The 25,757-nt window shown below is 42.1% G+C and overlaps 1 protein-coding gene across 6 annotated transcripts in view; it reads right to left on the bottom strand.

Annotated features, from left to right (window-relative positions):
* csmd3b (CUB and Sushi multiple domains 3b) overlaps positions 1 to 25,757 on the bottom strand; it is a 319,867-nt gene that overhangs the window by 81,605 nt on the left and 212,505 nt on the right. For all 6 annotated transcript variants that reach the window (XM_034599800.1, XM_034599798.1, XM_034599797.1 and 3 more), the window contains exons 12-17: positions 16,846 to 16,949; positions 14,992 to 15,104; positions 5,333 to 5,515; positions 4,708 to 5,034; positions 2,357 to 2,551; positions 519 to 657 (exon numbers count right to left, since the gene is read on the bottom strand). In XM_034599800.1, the coding sequence (XP_034455691.1) occupies positions 519 to 657; positions 2,357 to 2,551; positions 4,708 to 5,034; positions 5,333 to 5,515; positions 14,992 to 15,104; positions 16,846 to 16,949 (1,061 nt within the window). The remainder of the gene's footprint in view (positions 1 to 518; positions 658 to 2,356; positions 2,552 to 4,707; positions 5,035 to 5,332; positions 5,516 to 14,991; positions 15,105 to 16,845; positions 16,950 to 25,757) is intronic.

Here is a 25,757-nt window from a genome sequence, read left to right as displayed (position 1 = left end):
ATAAAGACGTGAGGTTAACAGTGTTATTTAAGTGTATTTCCTTGTGTTACTTGAATTAGGAAAGTTTACAAGGACACTTCATTGTCAGATAACATCCATGAATATTGTACTTTCTGTGTATTTGTGTTTAATTGAGTTAACATGCTGTAGGAGGTAGGGGTCTGCGGGTTGTTGAGCAAATATTGTTATTCGCAGTTTAGTTGAACCTGAGGCTCAAACCAATGCAAAATGTATTAAAAATAAATGTTAATATAAGCAGTTCATAGCTCAGAGAACACATGTATATTATAAAAAAAAATAACCCACTCATCCTGATCAACAACAGTATTGATACAGCCAATGGAATTTAAGATATTATTATTATGCACATGCTAAATCCCCCATAAACTCAAGGTTTTGTAAACGGCTGCTTGTCAGAAGTACTCGGTGGTGATTCTGATCAATCCGCACACTCCTGCTCGTTCAAAGCTGCGAGTTGCCTTTTACAACATGCGGGATCAAAGAATTATGCCACCCACCTGTCAAATGAGATTTTGATGGAGCGTCCAGGCTCTGATTCAATCACCCACTCACAGCTGAGGGAGTCTTTGTAGTAACCAGGCCACCCAGGAGACAAAATCACTCCAGTCGGGGCTGAGAAGTGGCCTCCACATGGTGCTGGGGGAGAATGCGGGGGGGGGGAGAGAGAGAGAGAACACAAATACTGTATGAGAGACGATGAAATTTGATTTGTATCATCGAGCGTCCAAGTCCAGGACTGGAGTTGGTTATTTTCATCGACAGCTGACAAGCAGATAACAACGAAAACGTCTGTTAGTGAGAAAATCTTTTTCCTGCAACAGTAAACAGGCCGAGCAGAATTCAGTAAAGCATGCTGGGATTTCACAATAAGTCCATGACTTTTGGATAGGAGTCCGACTTAGTTTACAGTTTACAGACTTCAGTTCCTCGCACTATCCAGGAATAAAGCCTAAATATCCCAGAACGCTGCCATTTTGTGCGTTTAGAGTCTTTGTGGTAGCGAGTGGGGAATGGAGCTGTCAGTCTTTTTAGAGAACTTTTATAGAATGAAATAACTCATAAAACCAAACCGGGGTGAAAAAAATCCACTGAACATACACCAGTGTGACAACAACAACTTAAAATGACATTAATCTGGTCCATGTCCGATTCACTAACTAGGAGGAGGCATGGATTATCACCTATATTGCAGGCAGCCACCAGGGGGGGCTTTGGCTTCACTTTTTGGGAGCCGCCATGTCATATATCTTTATGGACAGCCTAAGATTTACACGTTGAGCAAATGTGGAGCAGCACCAGCATTAATTCACATGTTGACATATTTAAATCGGATATCTCGTCTCGTTCCTGCTCTGCTTTGGCGGCCGCCACCTCCTGAGGGAAGAAGCCGACTCTCGAGCTGCGAAGATGCTCCACTGTGTTCACCAGCTAGTTAACTAACCATCTGTGAGTGAAATGAACAAAGTTTCTCGCTGTAAAAGGAAAATAATTAGTGGAACTTTGCAAAAGCAGAGCCAGGCCAGAATTACTGTATGTGTGGATTTGTCACCACCATTAATATCTTCCACATTTTTCCATCCAAACGGTTTCAGACAGGAGTGAGCTGACGTGGATCTGGGGAACATGAAATGTCCTCGAGCACAATTAACGTGGTTCTTTCTTTGTACTATCAACAGCTCCATCAAAAGACAGCGTTGGAGATAGTTGAAGTTAATTATACCTGCTGCTGGAGTTTCACCTGAAACACTCACTTCTTTTGTTCTGTGCACTTTCATACACGACTTTGATTTGATTAGACGTTCCACTGTTTCCGCCTTAGTAAATGATTATACATTTACATGCTAATATAATTACTCTGATTGTATATGGATGATAAATTACAGTGTTAACAGTGTGAAATTGATATATTAAATAACTATGATTAAAATGGAGTGGTGTAGTGACTAATAGGCAGATTGACTTGTGGTTTCAGTTTCTTCTTTTATGAAATGCCATAATGACAATTATACCCAAATATAGCTGACATATTCACATCTATATGCCATTAAGTTCACATTTCTGTTACAGCTCATTTCAATCTCTGCTCCCACACACTGTGCAAAAATGGTTTTATATTTTAAAACTTTACTACAGTCACAGTATCTGTAGCTGGATCTGTGGCGACGGTGATTTAATATTTATTTTTCAGTGTATTTAGGTTAAATGGCCACCTCAGTACTTTTTTCCCCTCTGCCAAGCTGGCAATAGATAATTTCCAGCCCCTGGGTCTTTAAGATGATGTCTTGGATGACATATTGTTCCTAAATTAAAATTTAATCAAATATTCAATATTTACCTTCACATTTCGGGATGGGCCCGCTCCACATGACTTTCCCTTTTTCCAGCTGACAGGTGATGGTCTCGGTTCCCTGGGTTTTGATAAAACCGTCCTCGCAGACCACGGAGATGGAGCTGCCCAGCTGGAAGCTGTCTCCGAAGCGACGAGCGTTGATAGGGATGCCAGGGTCCGGGCACTCGTTATGGCCAAACGCTGGGGTACACGGTTACAGGGAGACACAGATATAATGAGAAAGATGTCAGAGACTTATAGAAAAAGACGATGAGAACTCAACTTTACAGGCAATCACAGGCTCCATTTTGATAAGATGTCCAAGAGATGAATTCCTTCCATGTGACATTCAGTCCTGGCCATGAAAACTTTTACAAGAATAATTATAATCTGTCTTTTCTGGATTCCTGCTTTGATTCCTGCTTTGTCTTTCTATGTTTTGGCTCATATGCACATTCAGCATGCTGACGGTAATACAGGGCCGTAGAGTCCAAGTTTAAAATGCTCATGTTTTACCAATTTAGCAATCTGGTGAGATAGAACGATTAGAAATGACTAATACTAAGTGTTCTGGTGTCCGAATGGTTACAATGTACGCCACATAACCCACAGCGTCCATGGATCGATTGTGCATGTGTTAGCCCTTCAATTTCTCAACCTTGTTTCCTGTCTACCTCTTCACAGTTGACTATCAAATAATAATCTTAAATAAATAAGCGAAGGCAGTAAGCTAAAAACTGTTTAGGAAATCTGATATACACGGAATGATAAATCACAGACACACTGTGGGGACAGAACAGCTTCTGCTATGGGAAATATGCCTGTTTGCCATCAAACCCACATTCAGCCGAGAAGATCAATATCAATTTCCATCTCTTGTTTGTCCGGTGTGGAGACGTGTTTAGCCTAAATTAGCTCAAAGACTGCTAGCGGGGGGCAAACGGTTCACCTGCATCAAAAATGAACAAATATACCTTCAAACAAATCCATTATTTACCGTACACGTTGTATCCTGTTGTCTAGCAAGCTCGCCATCAATACATCTAAGAGTCACCTGGGCTTTGATGGATTTTGCAGATGTTTGCGGGGCTGACAACTCTACTGAAGATGTGGATTTCTGAGATGCTAACTGCTCCCACATCCCTAACATCTTAGATTATATTATGACAGAGGTTAAAGACACAAGGTGCGATAGTTAAAAAAAAAGCTTTTGAAAAGTTAGCTCGGATAGTTCCGCTTACTTCAAGTTGTCTTGAGCAAGGCTGACGGCTCATTTACGCTCAACGTTTATTTGCGAAACAAACTTCTGTTCTTACTCTGCGTTCATTTCAATCTTTTTTTTTTTACGAAATTGAAAAAAATTAAGAAGTACCACTGTAAATTGTAGGGGGCAGTGTAGCCAATCATTCAAGCAAGTCAACCATAGGACACGAGGAAGTCATTTCAACAATGGCAGGGAGACCTTTTAAGTGCTATGGCTTTTGTCTCTTTCTCACGAGATATATTGCAGAGATGAAAATAATATCAGTTGTCTCATTTGACAAAAACAAACAAGCCAAAAAGTTCCCAAAAAAGTTTTCCTCCCTTGTCTTATTTCCTGTCTCGTCTTATTTCCTCTTTGTTTAACACCTACACCTCTATTCTTAGCTGCTGTAACAGCTACATGACCCCACTTGAATCAATACAGCTTGTCTTTAGTCTCCTCCGGAACAAATCTTTGTCTGGTTGAAGCGGTCTGATTTAACTGTTAGAGCTGTGAAGAGCTTCTATCTAACATCCCAACATCAAATATACAGTACGTGATGGGGAGAATTGCAGTTGCACTATAAAGAGGTTGTTGTGAAGACAATTATGAGGATTAGAAAGACTCTGCTCCCCGCACATTGTAACACCTTCCATCAAAGTAGTTGTGATTGTTACAGATAAAGTTTCGACCACAGACTGGTTGCAGTATGGGTGGTTACGGAGTTTCAGGATAAAAAAACACTCATATTCAATACAGGCACTTGGGGTCCCTGCTGAAACTCATGCATAAAATTCATTTACAGTAATTTGAGAAATGCTGCCTCGTAGCTTGAAAACAGAACAATTTCTCAGCCTCAGAGACGCCGGCATCATTCTGCTGCAAAGGGAAATAAATTTACAGCTAAATGATCCTTTTCCTGTTGTGACCACGAGTCAAACTTCAACTTGTAGGAAAAATGCTTGAAACTCAGATTTTGGTCCTACATAGCATATTGTTAATATCCTATTTCCACATCTCATCTTGTTTCGCAGCAGAGCAAATAAATGTGGCCATTTCTCTTCATTTAAAATGGAAAGAAGAACAGAATGAGATAAGAAAAAAAACGACATACTGCTGTAAGTGATATTAAATCCTCTTCCTGACATGGAGTGATCAGCCTGGAACTCCAGCCTCAGCGTGTTGGTGTTGGACGTCAGATGGGAAGGACTCTCGGCTCCGGAGAACCTCCCGATGACGACGGCATCGTTTGTCTCGCCGTCTTTCAGCGTCAGGGAATCGTAGGGGGCCTCCAGGTCAAAGTCATTAAAAGCCAAGTGGATTCTGGAACCCGGTTCTGATTGGATGAGCCAGATGCAGTTCATGTTGTTCCCGTAGCCTTCTGGGTAATCTGGGGAGAGGACGGTACCTGCGGGGGCTGTGAAGTTGGACATGCAGGGGACTGTGGGAGGAAGATAGAGAAACACAGAGAAGGAGAGATGGGGGGAGGGAGGGGGGGGTAAGGATTCAGGCAATGGAAGAGAAAGAAATGCCGAATGAAAAATATTTCAGTTAAATATTCATTCTCCACAGCATCATCGGTCATCATCCGCTTCGGGCCTTAATAAACTCTGTACTGTCAACATAGTGATAGGTCAGACTGACTGTTGTCTACATCACAGCAGAGCTTACGCCATGTCCACCCCCCCCCCCTGCAGCCATATCCCTGAGTAACGCATCTCAGTGATTGCATTACTTACATATGCATATGGGGATGTTTGCCGACCACTGATTGTTGTCTTGGCAGGAGATGGTTCTCTCTCCGATCAGCTCGAAGCCAAACTGGCACTCAAATCTCAGGATTCCGCCATTTGAGAAGCTGTCGCCTTCCCTTATTCCATACAGAGGAGTCCCGGGGTCGCCGCAGCTCTCTTTGTCTATTTCTGCAAAGACACAGTTTTCACAGGGAACATCAACGACTGCGTGGACCTTGGAGACAAACGGAACAAATGACCTGAGACAACATGAATCATGACCTGACGCTTAGGTCTGTAGATGTCTACGAATGATTGAAGGAAATGAAGGTAATGGACAAAAGTCAGTCAAGACAAAGGTAAAGAACATAATGAAATCAATAAATCAATCAATCAATCAATCAATCGATCGATCGATCGATCAATCAATCGATCGACCAGCCAACCAACCAACCAAACTGTATTTGTATAGCACCCTTCATACAGGTGAGTGCTGCTCAAAGTGGTGATGAATCAAAACACACAACAAAATACAAATGCAGACAATGTACAGTTTAAAAAAAGTACAATTAATAAAATAAAGCATCTACACTCAAGTTTATAGTATGTATACCTGTCCACTTCAGAGCAGCCTCCTGTCTGATTGTCAACGTTGCTCTTCTGTTCATTTCATTTTGTACAGATCCAACTGGACCACCTTGCTTGAAGATGATTAGACTGAACGCTTCTACTTCTAAATGCTTATTACTGCTAAACCCAGAGCAAAATCTATATCCATCTCTTTTAGGATGCTCTGATTATAGGGTAGGACAGACCCATGTTTGATTCTACATTCTTGCATGAGGTATTTCTGTAAATACCCCCCCCCCCCCCTTTATTTCCCAAAGTCTTCCTCCCTTTTATTCCCCTGTTCTCTTCTCCTATTTTCAGTATTATTTACAGGAGTGGCCTGTGGCAGGAGGCACAGGTTTGTGCTTGTGTGGGTGTCTGAGCGTGTGTTTGTGATGTATTGCATTAATTTCCATCATGACATTGTCTTTATGAAGCCCACAGACCTGACCAATCACAGCCTGCCTAACGCACACACGCACACACACACACACACACACACACGCTCACACACATTGCAGAAGAATGGAGAACAAATTGCTTTGGAGAGAAAACATTCAGAAAAGTACATTCAGAGTAGTACAGTCGGAAAACATTCCTATACTACTCTCACCCACACACACGCTCAGTGGACACACACCCACACACACGTTAACAAGGCCACACAATCCCACATCTGCAGTCCGTCTCTCCTCAGCATCACACACACACATATACACACATTTCTCGCACACAGGCAAACACACACGTACACAAAGAATCCTGTTGTGTTTGCGACAACAAGGCTGACGCATTCACAAAGGAGCTTAGCCGTAAAGTTTATGCATGCAAGTGTGTGTGTGTGTGTGTGAGAGTGGAACTTCAATATCATGTTTGAGATTGCACATTGAGCCTCACTCCGTTCTGTTTGGTAATATTCCATCATGCTCACATACCATTCTCCATGGAAATACATGGACACACACACATGCACACACACGCACGCACACGCACACACACACACACACACACACACACACACACACACACACACAACACACGCACTTCTTGTAAAGATCTGGGAGAGTAAGGTAATAGATTTTGGGGCTATAATGAGTTTGGAGAGAAGAAAAAGCTTATGGGCTGTTTCTCTTTTGTGACCATTGTGAGATTGATTTTAGAGCCGGGTTGCTAATAGTGATCGAACGCCGAGTGTGTAGCTGTGGTGCTCGTGCATAGTCTAATACTTGTAATCTTCTATAAAAGCTCTCCTGCATGTTTCGGCTCATGCTGTGTTTTATTTCCAATGTCCCCTTAGCGAAGCTGGCAAAACAAAAAACCAAGATGCATTAAACTCATTGAAACCACATGAAATAATAATGGCACCTTATAAAAACCACAGAAGAAGAGGAAGTCTATTATGCATGTTCCAGCAGGTTTTTCAGCGTGAGGAAGAAATGGGAACTTCACTCTGTCTAATTAGCTGGCGGCCATGTGACACCTCGACCTAAAGGGAGTGGCTCAAATTGACTCGTTCGCACTGCAGACATCAGTGCGGACGGCCTGCCGGATGAAAATGATCTAATTTATTACACTTGCTTTACTGACATTTTCCCCCTGCCTCTCTGGAGCCACTGAGGAGCTTTTGAAGATTGATTTCATAGGCAATGTTACAAGAAAGACAACAATTTTCTGTTCTCATTAAGACAAGCGACCTCTGCCCACTCGTCTTACTTAGAGTGCACAAAATGCTTTTTTAAAGTCAATGCTCAAACTCCAGAATACTTCCAACTTGATAAATTTGACTTTTCTAAGATCATAGATTATAATTGGGCTGTTTTCTCCGAGCGGGTGTACATCACTCCAGACCCCGGCCGTAAAAACACCCAGGCTCTGTCTCGTGACCTTGTGATTCCAGCGTAATCAGTGGATTTCAGGATGTGTCCCTCCTCACGAAGATTCTGTCAATCATCTGTGAGCACAAAGTACAGGTGAGGGAAAAGGACACTGCCACTTATTGCCGTGCCACATGAGAACAAATGAATAAAACAAGAAAGCAAGAAAAAACTTATCAAAAGGTTAAAGCCACATTTTTCTCAACCGTTCTCTTGTTTATAGTTAAAACAAAAGAGTCTAACCATCTCAACCATCTGGAGCTTCTTCTTGATGAGCCTCTCTAATGACTTCATGACCAATAAGGGGCCAAAAAAACCCGACATCTCATACGTTTCTTCTAAGTACAACAAGGCTCCATCAGTCCTTGCTCGTTTAATCTATGTGAGGGAAAGGGAATTCCTTTGCTAGAATTTAAAATGACCAGAAACAGGACAATTCTTCAAACTGTAACTAGGTGTGTGTGATTTGAAATAGATGGAATATATGATGAAGTCCTAATGGGGGGGAACAATCCATTTTTTTAACAATGAATTTTGACTGAATGATGAGAGATATAGTATTTCAGAATCACTAACACTGGTGGCTACAAGAGAATATTACTGGAGTCAATAATTCATGACTAGAAAATGAAATGGTGTTTACAGTGCTGTGATTAAGTAAGGCCTGCCCTTCACAGGTTACCTTTGAAGCATGCACACACACACACACACACACACACACACACACACACACACACACACACACACACACACACGCACACACGCACACGCACACACACACACACACGCACACATGGACGCAAGCAAGCAACCCTAAAAGGCTTTGATTCACTAACCCAATAGGAAGGTTATTGACTGTAAAATTGAACCACATTTTCTGGTTATGTTGTGAATGAATATTTCATGACTTCATATTTCATGGTGTTTCAGTGGCTGTGAATGAAATGCAGTTTAGTGCTGTGTGATTAAGAGAGACCTGCTCTGTGTCTGGACTACAGCGCTGCAGGACGACTGAGATCCTCGGGGACCCGACACTAATTTTACAACAACGTTAAGACTGAGCAGGCGTCTGGTATCATTATTGCATGATGAAATATCTTCTACGCACATATGAGGTGTTTTTATTAAGGAGAGTTCATCATGGGATGTTTATAGATGTTTTATTGTTTGCAAATTAAGTTCGTTTTAGTGCCTCATGTGGCATCTGTCCTCGACTGGCTTTCTCTCTAATTCACGATACCGTTTATAAATGTGAACAAAACGTGAGCTCCTCATAAGTGAAGCCAAGTCATCTTGATCGCCCCCTGGTGGCTGGCTGCATGAACCATAAACCCCACCTCCTCCATGTTAGTGGATGGATATGGCTTAAATTAAAAGGTCAAAGTACATTTTAAATATTTTGTCTAAGGTTTTTGTCATAGTTGTAGTTGTTATTTGTTTATTTTTATGAATGTCTAGGATTTGAACAAATGATGTAGATGGCTTCATACATTTTGTTTAGATGTCAGCAGCAGGAAATTATTTTCCATCTCTAATCCAATCTACCATTCAACACTTATTTTCAAAGATAGACACGCTTGCAATTACACACAGAAACGTAGATGTAAAAGGGCTTCGAGATATAAAGTAAACACACAACAACACCACATTCTGTCTATACCTTTCAGCGTACACACACACACACACACACACACACACACACACACACACACACACACACACACACACACACACACACACACACACACACACACACACACATGCACTACAGCCTCACAAAACCAGGAGTCAAGTGTGTTGTAAAAATCCACCTTGACATCTTTCCCCTCCTATAAAATACATCACATATTAAAAACCATAAAAAACAGATGAAAAATCCTGAAAGAGCCGACATGATGACTGGGTGATGGAAGAGAAGAGAAGAGGAGAGGAGAGAGGAGAGGAGAGGAGAGGAGAGGAGAGGAGAGGAGAGGAGAGGAGAGGAGATTAGAGGAGAGAACATACAGTATACTTTTCCTCCTCCTAAGAAAATACTGTTATATAATTTGCTTGTGTTGGCAGCAGAGTTAACTCATGGCACACTTTGAGATAATTCCAGTAATATGTGGCACACGTGGAGTAAAAGCCCTTTGTCATGAGATTAACATGTGTGCCATCCATCCCCCCCTTGACAACCGGCTGTGAAGCAGCATCTTGACGTGTGTGCAGCACTTTGTAGTTTCCCAGCACAGCGTTACGTAACAGAGAATGATGGGACGAGGCTGTGAATGATGCACAAAAAGCAGGAGCTCAAGGTAATGACTCATCGTTAGAAAGGGAAGTCTCAAAATCGTCACTCACACATGCTTCAGGGGAAAACGGAGGAGAGGTGACGCAAACATTTGGATTTATAATCCGACGTGTTGCATCTTTTATGGGTAGAATATTGGAAAACACTCCTGGAAGTAATTATTCACACCGCGGTATATCTGGCAGACAGACTTTAAATAAATAGTGGTAGTATAATATTTTATCAAACACTAACTCTTGTTTATTTAAGGGATTCCATTAGTTATTTATGAATGGTTTGGTAGCGATTGTGTTGCTCAAAGCTCCCGTCTCACATCGCATTAGACACATCTAACACCACAGTGCACCTGACACTTCCATCACACTGACGTACAGGTGTCCACCGTCTCACACGCACGCGGCCAGAAATACGACTTTGGTGACTAAAGGCGGACTGAGGGCACCGAGCACCTGTGCCTGTTGCAATTGGCAGGAATCAGCTGCTGCTCTTAAGTGGAGCAGAAGGTTTTACCCTGTGTGGAGGGATGAATTCTGCATCAATCCAAATGACAGCTGCTGTGTTTAAATTATAGAAACGCCACGGTGGTGCTCTGAAAATCCTGCTCTTGAAAAAAAGCTGGAAAGTAAGATGAGCCGGTGGTTGGAAGCTGAGGTCACACAGTCTGAGCAGACGTGGGGGAAGAGGAAGTGACACGGGTCGGCACTGCTAACCGCAGAATACCTTCTCTCTGATTCAGAACATGGCTGGTAGAGTTTATAATACATTCGCTGGAGTAAAATCCATCACTAGGTGGACTTCACCAAAAGATCTAATTGAAAGCTGTTAAGGCCCCTCAGCGATTTCAAAAAGAAAATTCCAAATATTTCTTGTGTCTGGTGTCTGTAGTTTGTCACCAACTATTGACAATGAATGTTGAATATGTTCTGGATTCAAAACTGACACACAGAAAAAAATCTAACGTGCAATACTATAATTATTACCATCTAAAAGTATAAAAACAACACTTAAGTGAATTAGAATGAATGCATAAACGATTCCGGATTATTATCCTCAGATACTCATTTCAACCTTAGTCGTTTCTCTTCTTAAACCGACCGAAACCCGATTTGAAGTCACATGTATTCAGTAAAATCTATATCCTGAAACACCTTGACACGCATTCATGTATAAAACACCCAATATATTTTTTTCATTTCCTAGAAAATAAAAGTAAACAACTGAAATGCTGGTTTATTGTTGTGTTGCTCAAACCATAAAGGAAATTTAAAGCGGATACATTTGGAAAGTACACAGGTGTTGTTAAACTCCACAATCACACATTAACATATAGACACGTAAACATTATGCGCTACGACCCTCGATAACAACCTCTTTATGGGTCGTGCAGACTGAAATACAAGCTTATGTTAAATTATTCATAGAGTCGACAAAAACTTTTGTTTAAACGACGGCTGTAATGTTAAAGTGCTCTTAACTCTATAACTGTTAAACGCCATGGTTCAGTTGGTAGTGTGTGTGTGTGTGTGTGTGTGTGTGTGTGTGTGTGTGTCTATCTATAGTTATGAGGGACAATTTTGGTCCAATACCATCATTAAGACTTGGTTTTGGGGTTAGGGTTAGGCTCAGGTCATTTTGTTGTGTTGGTTAAGGATATGGTTAGGGTTAGGGTTATGGAATGCTATGGAATGCATTCTGTCAATGAGTGTCCTCACAACTATAGAGAGACAAGTGCAGGGTTAGTGTGTGTGTGTGTGGTGTGTGTGTGTGTGTGTGTGTGTGTGTGTGTGTGTGTGTGTGTGTGTGTGTGTGTGTGTGTGTGTGTGTGTGTGTGTGTGTGTGTGTGTGTGTGTGTGTGTGTGTGTGTGCGTGTGGGAGGCTTTGTCTTGCAACGGGGAAGAGGAGTCAAAGTGTTGCCAGGTTAGTGACCTTGGCTTTAATAAAAGATGAATGGTGACAAGAAAAAAGGAGTGGGACACAGAGATGGAGAGAGGGAGAGATACGGAGAGAGAGAGAAAGCGAAAGAGAGGGAGGATCAAAAGAAAGCAACAAAGAGCGAGGTGGACGGTGAATAAGCCCAAAGAAGAAAGAGGGAAGCAGGACTGGTCGGCTGCAGGAGATGAGGGGACGTGAGAGAAGATGGGTGACAGAGGGAAAAGGGGAGAGAATGGAATGAGCACCGAAGACCAAGGTGACGGAGAAAATGCTGTGATTTTAGAAAGGAGACAAGAGAGAGAGATGGAGAGAGAGAGAGAGAAAGAGAGAGAGAATTGGGGATGTAGAGATGACTAATGAGGAAAAATGGGACGGATAGAGAGACAAACACAAAGAGAAGGGAAGAGAGGGAGCATGTGAGGAGAGGAAGAGGTGAGTGACTTGATGGTGGAGCTTCGCTGGCTCACTGACGGAGGACCTGTCACACACACACACACACACACACACACACACACACACACACACACACACACACACACACACACACGCAAGTAGCACATCTGTGACTTTGCAGTAACACTAGAGTTACCAATAATGCTTATATTTCCTAGCCAAGGTCTATAGGATGTTGTTTTAGGAATATACACACACAATGGAAAACACACATACATCTCACACAGCCACCCACTGATACACCCCCCCCCCCCCCCCCCCCCCCCCTCACACCTCTTATAGTAAATCTTGTGGAGCCAACACTCTGAGACAAACACATTCATCTCGCACCGAGTATCGATAGAACTTCTCAGGTTGTTGTGGTTTGAGTGAGAAAGTCACATTTATAGATATAAACTCCATCCAGTCCGTTGAACACCTACAAATAAAATAAAATAAAACTGGCATTTGATTATCCTCACTGGGATAAATACAGTTTAAATGTTTTCTCGATTGTTAAACTATGGGAATGCGAGCGCCACACTCCATCATGCACGTGCAACCCGAGCATTATTATAAGCATGGATGCATTTAAATGGCGGCACTCTCCATTCATTTTTCTATTGATCCCTATGGGGAAATTACTCAGAGGAAATGAACAGGGATTTTGTGGAGCCCCTTAGCAGATGCCGTTTATGATTTCAAGTTGGCGTGACTCCTTTTTTAAACATGCAGATCTGTGGCGGCTCGAATGAATAAAATCAACGACACATCTCATCTGTATTGGGAGAAGATCTTTGAGAAAGACGATATTGTCGTATTTGGTTGACTTGTAGTTCAAAGCTTCTGTGCTCTACAGAATCTTTAAAGTGTATAAAATACTGCAGTACTGGAAAATACATGTACCTTCAATTTAATTTGACTTTGTCTTCTTTTAATCACCATTTTGTGTTCGTTCGTTTTAACCTCACATTGACACTCAAAGGGAAATAAAAGGAGAAGAAAACATATCAAAACAATGAGTCATTGTCCCTCCTCTCCTGTAACTTGAGGCCTTGTCTTTATGACGATAAAGCAGCAAATGATTAAACTGGAACGAGGCACGCAAAGTTCATCTGTGCAGCAAAGCTCAGTGTTTCAGGGGAAATTTAATTCATACTACATCTATCAAACAGGGAACTTTGGAAATGTTTTTTTTAAATATAGCAGGACGTGATTCAACTGTGAAGAAACTGACTCATGATATTTAGATAAATGTCGTTTGTATTTTTTGAAACAAAGAGAGTGAAGAGTTTTGGGATGATTTGATGGGAGGACTCTTTAATCTGGGAAACCCCTGAACCGAGCTTCTACATTACTACAACCTAAGCCTCGAAAGGATTTATTGATGGTCCAGTGAATTCAGATTCAAAATGCCAACGACTGTAGGACAAAAAAACAATGCGTTCGCTGGACAGACCACAAGTCGTCTTTGCAGAACAATGACACATTGCATTTTCCTTTCATTTCCTTAGATTTCCCTGGAGTCACTCACTTCAGAGTTCATTGTTAAGCAGCCAAACTTTCCCGGCGAACCAAGACAGGATGGAATGGGACCACAGGCAAGGAACAAAAACTTTTCTCCTGATGGTTTTGTTTTGTCTCGGTGAAAGTAGTGAAAGGTTTATTGTGTTGTGTAAAATTCGAATTGCAGTCGGGGATTTAAGGTACTAATTTAACTTAAGCAGGGATATCTAAAGTTGTTAAATTAAACACCAATTTCCTGTCCACACATATTTGGATATTTTGCAAAACAAAAACAAACTTGTTCCTCTGTGCTTGAACCTCTAGTCCACACTAAGGATATATTTGCAAATGCCTTCCAAACTTCAGATTTTTTTAAAGTTTTGCTTCCGTGTATCCATATGCATGTAAACTGGAGCGTTTGGGGGTAATGATGACGTCACAGCTTACTTTGTGCACGATGGCGGTTTCTCTCGTTTGGATGTTAGGATGAATTACAAGTTTGCAGCTAAATTGAGCATTTCTGAACAACATTACCACCATTCACCAGCGTCTGCCTCGCCAAATATTACCTGAACCACAGTGTTCTTCTGTGGTATCTGACGGCTTGTTAATGTGAACTCCTACTGGCCTGACATGGTTGTTCAGGCGTTTGGAAATATCCGTTCAAACACAGTAGTTCAACTGCAGAAGTGTCAACATGGTCAGAGCAATTACTTCTTTTACAGTCACACAAGAAAGTTCTTTTGGTCACTGTGGATTCTAACACTAAAGGTCCTTCCAGGCTACAGGGTGGAAAATGGAGGAGGATAATTGGTCCACAAACAGGACATGATGATGTTTACTGTGTGAAAGAGATCTCCACAGACCTATTGTGGATCCAAACACTGACTCATTGATGCTTCCATAACAAACAAATTGGCTTGATAGGAGTTAAAGTTCAAACTACAGCTGCTAAACTGTTCCAATCATTATTTTACATATTTCCTTTCATTTCATTGTCTCTCATTTCCCACGTTACTTACCTTTATAGTTGATCTTAAATCCTATCGATCCAACGCTCTCATCCGACTGTAGGTGGAGCCACATCTGGTGGGTCAGGCTGACGATCAAGTCGGGGACAAAGCTGCCCGAGAGGCTGAAACGCAGAAATGCAAAACCATTGTCATTTTAATCTATGCAGTCGAAGCCTTAATTCTTAAGTGCAGCTCTGAGTGTGAACAAATTGCCGGAGCATACGAGAGCCGAGGATGAAACGGGACCTGTGTGCTTTGGGGTTTCAAGTCTCTTGCTATCTCTTACTCCTTCTCACAGACACAAACCTAAAAAAAATCGCTTGCATACATATGTCACCCACACTTACCAGCATATGCAGAACATCCAGACTGAGAGTATGCGGTGTACTTTATTTAAGTGAGAGATATGTTTTTGTATCTGGAGGGAACGGGGAAGGAAGCTCGGAGAGAATGAAAGAAGTCAAGCGAGGAGGAGGGTTTATACGCGTTGAGCTCGGAAACATTAATAGAAAATGGAGGTGGATGAATCGGCTCCGAAAATGAAACGGCACAGGATCCATAGTAGGGCAGTGGTTTCTGTATCGAAGTACGCCGCCGAAGAAATAATAGTTATCTGCAAAATATGAAGCAATATCACTGCAAAAATATGGAGGATATATGGAATTCCACCTACGACGAAACAATTAGTTCCTGAAACTTTGCACGTAGTCACACCAGTATGATGAATCCATAAATGTATGTCTTCATTAAAATGTTCTTGTTTACATGTTCTTGTTTTCTAATGGATAAAAAAAGTTACACATAACCAGGTCTAAGGATGCAAACAGTTGTTAAAATGAAAATAAAGAAATGACTCACGTAGGATTGAATAAGAAAGTCACAGACAGACATTGTAAAACAAACACTGTGACAAACCACTGGGCAGAGAAATAACATTGAGAAGTTCCTGACCCTTTTCACAAATGCAAATTGGTCTGACATTGCGAGGCTAGCGTCCCGCCTCGACGCGGAACAAACGGAATTCGTCTGGTTATTTTAAAAGGCTCCACATCTGTTACTCTTCTGGCACGGCTGAGATTTTTTAACCCCCGGGTTCATGTCATCTTTTTCAATGGAGAAAAACCCCACGATGCAATGCTGTTTTAAAATCTCACCAGTTGTATGAAGAAAGATGGAGAATTGTATTCATTGTAGCAGCTGACGGTTTGAAATGAAAATGGGCAAAGTTAGGTTTTACTTTGACGAGTTAGACTTTACACTTTCAACACTGCTGCTTTCTGAAGTCGGCCGGTCGATATGGAAACACTATCAATGTGTCTGCTTCATAAAATCACTGAAATAAATTCAGTTACAGAAACACGTTCTCTGGAGGTTATTACATTCATCTTTTCAGGAGTTTATCTCACAACATCGCTTTGTTGGTGGATGTTACGACAACAGAGCCTGAGCTGCTGCATGTAGCTCCTTATAGCTCTGAGAAGACAAATGGACTTATGATGAAGGATTTTCAAAGAAGGCAGGAAGTTGCGAGTGCTTTTAGTTATCCAACACTTTTAATTTCCTTTTTTTAAATTAAATAATTAATGTTAAAATAGCAAAGATGTTTATTTTCTTCTGGAAATTTGTTTTCAACATATTTTTCGGAACAGTTACAACATGACTTTTAGATAACACCAACGTCATGCAGAGAAATATGATCCCATGTGGGATTTATGAATGTTGTTTTTGTCTGAGGTTTTTCTAATCTGATTTACATTCAAGTCCTTCTACTCTGAGATGCTTGATCCAGACAAGAATAAACTCCATGAAGAAACTTTCCACTGGAGCTAACTTGCAGTACGTAAAGGAGACAGGAATACTTACACTTGCAGTATAGCTGTAGGATCTCCCACCTCTCCTCCGTCTCCTATAGTCAGAGTATCGTAGGCTATCTCCATGTCAAACTCTTCAAAATTGATCTGGATCACCTTTAGTTCATAAACAGAAAACACATACGTGTTAGTTTGAAGCCGCTGTCAATAACGATCCACAACATAGAGTACAGATTTACAGAAATAATGACTTTTTTGTTTCTTTGGCTAAAAAAAGGAAGAAAGCAATAAAAACATGGCGATTAAGAGATGCAGGCTTGGGGAAAAAATAAATTAGCAATGACATGAATAATGTTAAAATGCTATCTTTCAAATGAAATTGCCCTCCGCTGACCTCAATCACAGCCAACATGTGCTCCATAGCTGTTTTTTATGTCGAGACTTTCACCTCTGACCGTATCATTGACGCATTATTCTATATCAATTACAGGAGACCAAAGGTCTGGTATATTAATTAGAATTTGAAACCATTAATGCATCACACAATGCGGTGTGACTTTATTAATCAAAGCATAAGGAACAGGGAGGAGATGAGCAGCACCTCCTGCTCTGCTCGGGAAGCGGCGAGAAGTCGGCACGCGGCTCAAAACTCACATCAGGAATCACTAAACCAACACTTTCTGTTTCATCTGAGACCAGAGAGAAACACATTTGGCAGAGGAGAAGAGGGAAAAGCGGAAATGAGAGGGGGAGAAAGGAGGGATAAGGGGAGTACTAAGAGAGCAGGAAAGAAGATGAAGGCAGATGAAAAGAAGGGAGGAGAGAGGAGGAGGAGGCAACAGAGAGGAGTGAGGGGCAATATTGAATCTTAGAATGTTTCGAACTGGAATTCTGATTTGACTGAAACCCTCCCTCTCCCTGTGCTCCCTCCTCTTCCTCCTAAATTGTGAGACATTTTCAGATTTCTAGATTCTAAGTTGTGCTGGAGGACTTCAGATAATCCTAACGGCCCCGGCACTCTGCTGTGTTTATAGCCTGCGTGTCAATATCCTCTTATTTCTGAGGATATTGATCCAGCTTTAGTCAGACATCATGATTCTTCCTTCACTGTCTGCTACCTGAACACTCCGGGACATGACACCACTTGTGTGCATGCTGAAGTGTAAACTCACTATGACCTTATTCACTGAATCTATGATGAGAGATGAGATGAAAAACAGACAACACAAAAAACAGCTGCCGTGCTTTCTCCTTCACCTGATGCTTGAAACAACGTTGTGTAACGATCTTTTAAAAAAAAGGAAAAATGTCTCTTTCATTCCCACTCCCTGCCCGAAAAAACACGGTTCTTGCACTATGTAACTTTAATGAGTGGCAACAATCTCCCATGAGACGTACGTAACCGAATGATAGTCAGAGGCTAAACTGCCAGAATCAGACCCAGCAAGTTCAAGAGCAATGTCAAAGTGTAGATAAGGAAAATTCATTGCAAAAAAAGTCTTCAGCTCCAAAAGTCTGAGCCAAAAAAAACGCTTAACAACGACACACTTTCGGTTCGGGAGGCCATGCGGAACGTACATCCCTCGACCGTGTTTCTGCTCAGTGAGTATTGGACCATTGGCACCTGGAGTGATCGATAGCCTTTGGTTTCTGTACATTACCAAATACCACTTGTGGCTGCAGAGGGCGCTGTTGCTCAGTGAAGGTTAGTGTCAAAGCTAGGGTTTGTATCATAAGGTAGGCAGGTTGGTGAGACCTGCGGGGCCACAAATACCAACTTTATTTATATATTTTCCCACAAAACTGTATTTATTGCTATAGGCTATCAGGACGCGATGATAATTTCAACAAAATATGATAAAAATGTGTGTCAGAGACAAATTACCAACCCGACCTTTAAGCTTGTTGTGTGTTTTAACGGTTCCATTGTTGTCAGCGTTCCCTGATTTGCTTTTGTTCATGCAGTTAACTTTTATTTCTTTCCCGTGTAGGAGCAACATCTGCTCTGGTGGCCGCAGAGGCAGACTAACCCTTTAAATAACTCTACATTAGTTAAGCAACATGTAAAGAGCCGGCACCGTCATGCCCTGTGACCGGGAAGGGGTTAAACTGGCCGCTTCAGAGATGAAGCAGTGATCTGCCTCTTACTCACAATGCTGACTCGGCCTTATCGGCATGTAAGGCAGCAGATTGGATTAAAGCATTACCTACAGACCTGATAACCTCTCAGTGGCAAGCACACACACGCACACCGGCACTCAGGCACACGCAGGGAAACACACCCACACAGACAGGCACGGCTTGATGGAGATTAATGTGTCTATTTCTGTGATTACATAGTCACCATTTTCACAGTTATCTTATTATTCCTTTGAGCCCGATGCAGGCTTTCAATAGGACTGCACGTCTGTCAGTAAATAGTGTACACCGGTGTGTGTGATGGCTGTTTTTAACAAATACCGTGTCATCAAAAAGCAAGCTCAGATGTTCAGGAAAGATTTTTCGTTATCACATAACGTTGTTTGATTGAAGAGCCTCTTTCATTCTTTCGTGGCAGCAACATTTTCCTAAATATATGTTTCCAAAGCTCACGTCCGTAGCTATCTCGGTGCGGGAGGGAATTCCGCAGCTACAGCAAATAATGCATAAACTCAGAGAACAGATTATCTTCTAAATAGATGAATAAAATTCACGCGCTCGAGGTTTAAAAAACTGGTTTCTGTTGGGATTTAGCCTCATGGGTGATGTTTCTAATAAAGCACCAGTAGAGAAGATGCTGCCTGTTGATGGAAACGTGTTTAAAAGTGAAGTTAGTTGACCCATTATCTGAATGTAGCCTTTGGAGTTATCAATATGGACATATGTTTCAAGTCAGGCATATAGCTGTGTCAATTTTAATTTGCATTTACTGAATACGTTTCAACAATGCTTTACTAGAGGAAAATATTCCAAGGTTTATATTAAGCCACAGTGGTGAGTGACTGCTCTGCTCTACCACAGTTACCATCCATCTGGGTCTGAAAAGAGAAATTTAGCCTTTTCTAGAAGCTTAAACTCTATTTTTCGCTTTAATTCGAACAGGCAGTGGGATGCGGTAACTCAGCTGTGATTTAAAAAAGAAAAATGAGCCTTGGAAAAACAGGTTGAGGGGAAATGAAGGCATCAAAAGATTGTAATATAATGGAAGCAGAACGGTTATTGAGGAAGCAGCAGGTGATGTAAAACGCGGAGAAGTAATGGCTGTCAGCGGGTTGGTTAGCCGACCAATCCGGGCCACTCTGGTTGTTTGGCAGGAAACAGACCAGCCCTGTTTGACCAGGCAGTTTATAAAGACAGAGAGGGTCTGTGTGATGGAAACCAGGTCCAGTACACTTCCTTTACAGAACACCCTAATGCCACGTCAGCACTGTTCACACAGCATTAAACACAGCTAGGACATGGCTGCATTACACTGAGCTCATGCATGTGTGTGTGTGTGTGTGTGTGTGTGTGTGTGTGTGTGTGTGTGTGTGTGTGTGTGTGTGTGTGTGTGTGTGTGTGTGTGTGTGTGTGTAAATGTGAACGCTGCACACTAGTTTTGAAACTCATTACAAACAATATGTGGGTTAGTGTGTATGTGTTTATTCTTTAACTCTTTTTGTGTATTGCATGCATGCTTGTGTGTGTGTATAGTTGTGTGAGTGTGTGTGTGTGTGTGTGTGTGTGTGTGTGTGTGATAGATGAAACCGAACACTCTACATATTTCTCCTCTCCTCTAATTGGTTGGTGTTCATGCACACATCAATCTCCCTCCCTCTCTCTCTCTCTCTCTCTCTCTCTCTCTCTCTCTCTCTCTCTCTCTCTCTCCCTATACATCCTGCATCGCTCCATCTTTCTCTCCCTCTCGCTGTCACCCTTCGTTTCTCTCTTTCTAATTGGCTGCTGCGTTCCTTCCTTCCATCCATCTATGGCTTCTAGCCAATGAGGCGACAGAATTGGATTTCTGCTTGATAAAAGACTTCCTTTAGGTTGTCGCGGGGACAGGGAGGTGGGGGGGAGGCTCCTCCCTGCCCATACTCTAATACGATCGAGGGACGGCTTGCGGATACGGTGGCTGTAGGAATATGTGAAACACCTGGTGGTGGTGATGTAAAGTGGCCACAGACAGGCATGGGAAATAACAGAGCGTCTGTGACAGCATCACAGTCAACCCTCTTGCCACTTGCTCACTCTCCTCGAACATGCTCCCGCCCTGGCTGTGTGAAGAGCCGGGCGTCAGCTGATGAAGACTGATGGCTCGAGTCTGTTGCAACTTAGTGTTTTTCTCCTTACTTGTGTTTCATTGAGCTGAATCCACCAGACGCCTCCTTTTTAGACACCGACTCTGAACGGCAACCTGTGGGAAAGGCTATATGCATGACTTTTACTGTTGCTATGCAACTACTTCGCCGAAAAATGCATCTGAATCCCATTCCTCTTTTGCACAATGCTTAATATTTTTTAACCTGAGCCGTAAAGAAAGTGCTACGCTGTTCATCCTGTCAGGAAGATGCAGAAGCTCACCAGTTTACTGACGGCGAGGGGGGGAAACAGCGAGAAAAAGAAGCCTGCGCAGTGATTTTCTTGGTCTTGTGATTTCTGCCTTGTGGCTTCAGTGTGTACATCAGATTTTTCCTGGCCTGCAGGGTATCACTTAATTCAATGCATGCAAATTAGTCCAAAGGAATCAAAAAAACAAAGTGTAACTTTCCTTTCTCTCTGAATGCTATTGTATTGCACTGCCTCTGTGCTCGTCACAGTGGTTTTAACTAAATGTGCAGTATGGCACCACTGCAGTACTCTCTGTCTTCTGCAAATGTGTATAAAGTGATGGCAAGCTTGTTCGTTTTCAATTTATATAACAGGGCATTTTAGATATGCTAATGTGTACTTGACTATAGCTAAACACATATAGTAGAAATGAAGTGGCCATTAAGAGAAGAGAAGAGAAGAGAAGAGAAGAGAAGAGAAGAGAAGAGAAGAGAAGAGAAGAGAAGAGTCCAGTAATGGCCATCCTGTCCTGCCATCCCCAAGGTTAAATGAAAACAGGACAAAATGAATTGGCACTAAAGGCTCATTCTGCCAAAAGCAAATGAAGCAATAACATCACAGAGCAACAGAACCCCATTAACACTTAACCTGAGAGGGAAGGAGCACGAGGAGGGGCAGAGGGAGGAGAAGAAGGATGGAGTGAATGAGGCAGTGACAGTAATAGACAAAGAGAAGAGAGGCTAAGGAATAGAGAGCCAGTATCTCTTTACTCTCAGAGTATGAGCAGGAGATGGTGAGAAATGTAGAATATGTATTAGGAAGGGTGCGATGGAGAGAGTGTGAAACAGTAAAAAACTGATTATTCTCCCCGCTCGAGTGTCCTCCTCCTCCTCCTCCTCCTCCTCCTCCTCCTCCTCCTCCTCCTCTCTGTATTCTCTATTTTTTTGGGGCTGAACTCTTTAACGAAGAATCTGGGTAATTCTGCGGACAGAGCCTCTGGGGTCGAGCGAGGGAGGAGGGCCTGGGTGGTGTGAAATGAAAAGAAGAGAAAGAGAAGGATGAGACAGGAGGAATGAGAGAAAGGGGCAGAGGATGACATAGTGAGAGACGTGCACAAGCAATGAAAAAAAAGAACGAGCCGTTCCGCTGGTGGGAGAGGGAGAGGATCATGTGGGACTATTCTCTTAGCCTGAATGTAATGTTGCACCATCGCTCTCTCCCCTGTTCTTCCCCCTCCGACTCTCCCTCTCTCTTTTTACAGGCACCAGCGTGTGTTTGTCCGTGTTGTTACCTCCTCTTCTCAGGGGCTCAACTGACCACTCACCTGCCGGCTAAACTGCCCCCTCATTCCCTAATCAGCCTACTAATAGAGGACAGCTTTCTACTGCCAGCGCTCCCGTTCTGTTCGAGCCGCGCTCCCCCCCCGTTACCTGTTGTTTACCTGCCAGTTCCCCCACTGTGGATTTCCCTCCGCCACCTGCCCAACATCAGCCTGCTTCTGAACCTAGTAAATTGCCTTTTACTCCTGTAGATGCATCTGAGGATCAGAAAATTTCCAACTGAACCATAAGAGAATGTGAATTCCGAAACCAACATGAGGATCCGGCCACTGAAATGTCTCTAACTGTGTCCAAATCCTGTACTGGAAGGTGAACAATGTACATTTAAACCAATATTTTGTTCAATAAAAACGTTTGTAATTGTTGTTTCTCTTTTTTAATTACCTCTGACCAAGAAAGTAATCTTTTCGTCCATTTGTTTGTTGTAGGTTTGTTTGTAAGACAGGGCGCTTTTCACCATTTTCACCATTTTCATAGGAAATAATTAATGGATCTGTGCACATGGCACATTTAAGGAACTGATATTAATGAGTGTGTGAACTCTGGTGCAGCTTGATTTAATTTAAGGGGACTGTTGGGCCTTGTAGAGCTGTGCCTTCTAGTTGGTTGGTTTATTTTCTAGCATGATTATGCAAAAACTACAAAACCGATTTCCACCAAACTTGGTGGAGAGCTGGCGCCTTGATCAGGGATGAGCCCTTCATTCTTTGGCGTGGAAGCAGATTAGGAGGAGGATCTAGGAATACTTTTTTCACTTTTCACACGATCATACGTAGGATTGTTCAGCTTTGGCAGAGATATGCCCCCTACTGAGTGCCGGGTATCTACTGGACTGTATGATATTCCCTTTGATTAAGCTCTTCTCAAAGAAACTAAAAATTTGTCTCTAGTACTTTTTCTCCATTAACTCATACGTCTTGTCAATTTAGTATTTTTAGCCTTAAAAAACTCATAAGACACTACATTCAGATTGATTGATTAATGCCATTGACGTCAGAGACATAAAAGCATCTTTGTTTAATCCACCAGCGAGCAGTGACACTCATCTGATGGCAACGCGACAACTCCGACTGCAGCAAAGATGCTAATCCATGAGCGAGATGAAGCTTTACATATTGAAGTTGATTTTCTTTAAGATTAAGCTCTTATGAATGCTCCCTCTTCACAGGTGTCCTGCATGAACACAACAACTTGCCAGGACAGTGGAGAGATGATGGGAGATGGTTTAGTCAAATGAAAGGATTTGTCACTTTGTTGTCATGTTCATCCCTTTCTCTTGCTTTTATATCTTCATCTGGCTCTTTGAATGGACTTCTTATCTGAGTAAGCTTCCACAACGATGTCATTCAAGGGTTCTATAAGTTGGATTTTTGAGTTTTAACGCTCTGATTTAAAAAAAATATGCAAGTCAGATATGTTTGTAGATATGTTAACGTAGTCCTGGCCATTCCAAGTTAGTTCTGTTGTTGATATGTATGGGACAAATATCCCTGACAATTTTTGACTGAACCCAACAACCCTTGAAAGTTGAATCGCACTCAGCAATGTTAAAGAAGTTGACAAAACTAATCCTGGATCCACCCCTACATTCAAAGGGTCCTTCCCCAACCCATACTGCATCCCGGGCCAAAATTTTATTAAAATCCTTTGAGTTGCTTTGGTGTAATCTTGCTAACAAACAAACAAACAAAAACAATGCACAGTAGTGGAAACCTACCCTCCTTAGCAGAGTTAAACATGTGATTCTAAATAGATGTTCACACACTTCAGGTCAGGTACAAATTCAGCGACCCATGAAGAACTCTGCTTTGATGTAGTGCTGGACTGGGCCATGCAGTGTTGTTCATGACATGTATATAATTCAGACCGGCGCATTGTTGTACGTATATGTGATGTATTGATAAAATACATGGAAGTGATTCAGTGCGATTCAGTGGTGCATGACATCCACGATAAAGTACCAAACATTACAATATATAATAAGGTGTCTGTAAGGGATGAAAAAACGACTTGATCTGGTCGTCATTTACAACGTGTTTGGCAATATCCATAATCATTCATAATACAGGCACATTCATTTTCAAATTCTTACACACATCACGCATTAATGCACACACACACACACACACACACACACACACACACACACACACACACACACACACACACACACACACACACACACACACACACACACACACACACACACACACACACACCAGATAGAGCATACGGACATTAGCACTGCAGCCTTCAACAGTCACATACACAATGTAGCCTTCAACGGAGAATGTATTGCTCCAGGCCACAAACCTGAGGCCTTGGGGAGTGACAGAGAGAGTTGTGGTCCAGCTATCGCTGTGGGGACCTAATTCTGTTGACGCAGTTACGTTATGGGAACTGGTTTTCCTTATGGGGACAAAGCAGTCGCCATAGACATAAATCATAAAATTTAAGTTGAAGACGTTTTTTAAGGTTAGAGTAAGGGTTAGGGTTAGTCAAGTGGTTAAAGTAAGTAAGTGTGTGTGTGTGTGTGTGTGTGTGTGTGTGTGTGTGTGTGTGTGTGTGTGTGTGTGTGTGTGTGTATAAAAAAAACAGCCCCGGTGTGCATTTCAGCACTCGTGTGTAAATGGTTGCTGTGTGCATGCAACTCTGCGCATGTGTGCATGTGTGCTCCTACGGTGCTGACGCAGGTGTTGCCATTGACGACAGAGCGGTCACAACGGTGACCCTGAGAGGAATAAGGATGCGTCTCCTGAATACCAATCAGATCTCTCCTGGGACGTGAAGTGACCAATCACAGCCGTCTAGTGACCTCCAGCCTATCGTTCTGCTCTTCGAACGGGATTAACCAATCACGTAGAATTAGATGCTGATGTGCCCTGACTAGCATAACATTTTCAGTAAGATCCGACATGAATTATTATAAACACATTTCAGTTATGTAAAAATGTGGCAAAATTTGCTGTGCTGTGTTATATAAATTAAAATAGATCGAATGCATGAAATTCAGGGAGTAAACTGTGGGAGCTCGTTCAGGAAGTTTACCTTCACTCCCTACTTTTTCAGATGTTGTCATCTTCTTTGAATTCAGCCTTTGTATCTCTGCAGAGCG

This window comes from Hippoglossus hippoglossus, chromosome 11 (genome assembly GCF_009819705.1).
Source record: "Hippoglossus hippoglossus isolate fHipHip1 chromosome 11, fHipHip1.pri, whole genome shotgun sequence".
In the NCBI taxonomy this organism is placed as follows: Eukaryota; Metazoa; Chordata; class Actinopteri; order Pleuronectiformes; family Pleuronectidae; genus Hippoglossus; species Hippoglossus hippoglossus.
The sequence above is the reverse complement of the archived record's forward strand: the minus strand, read 5'-3'. Positions and strand labels throughout refer to the sequence as shown.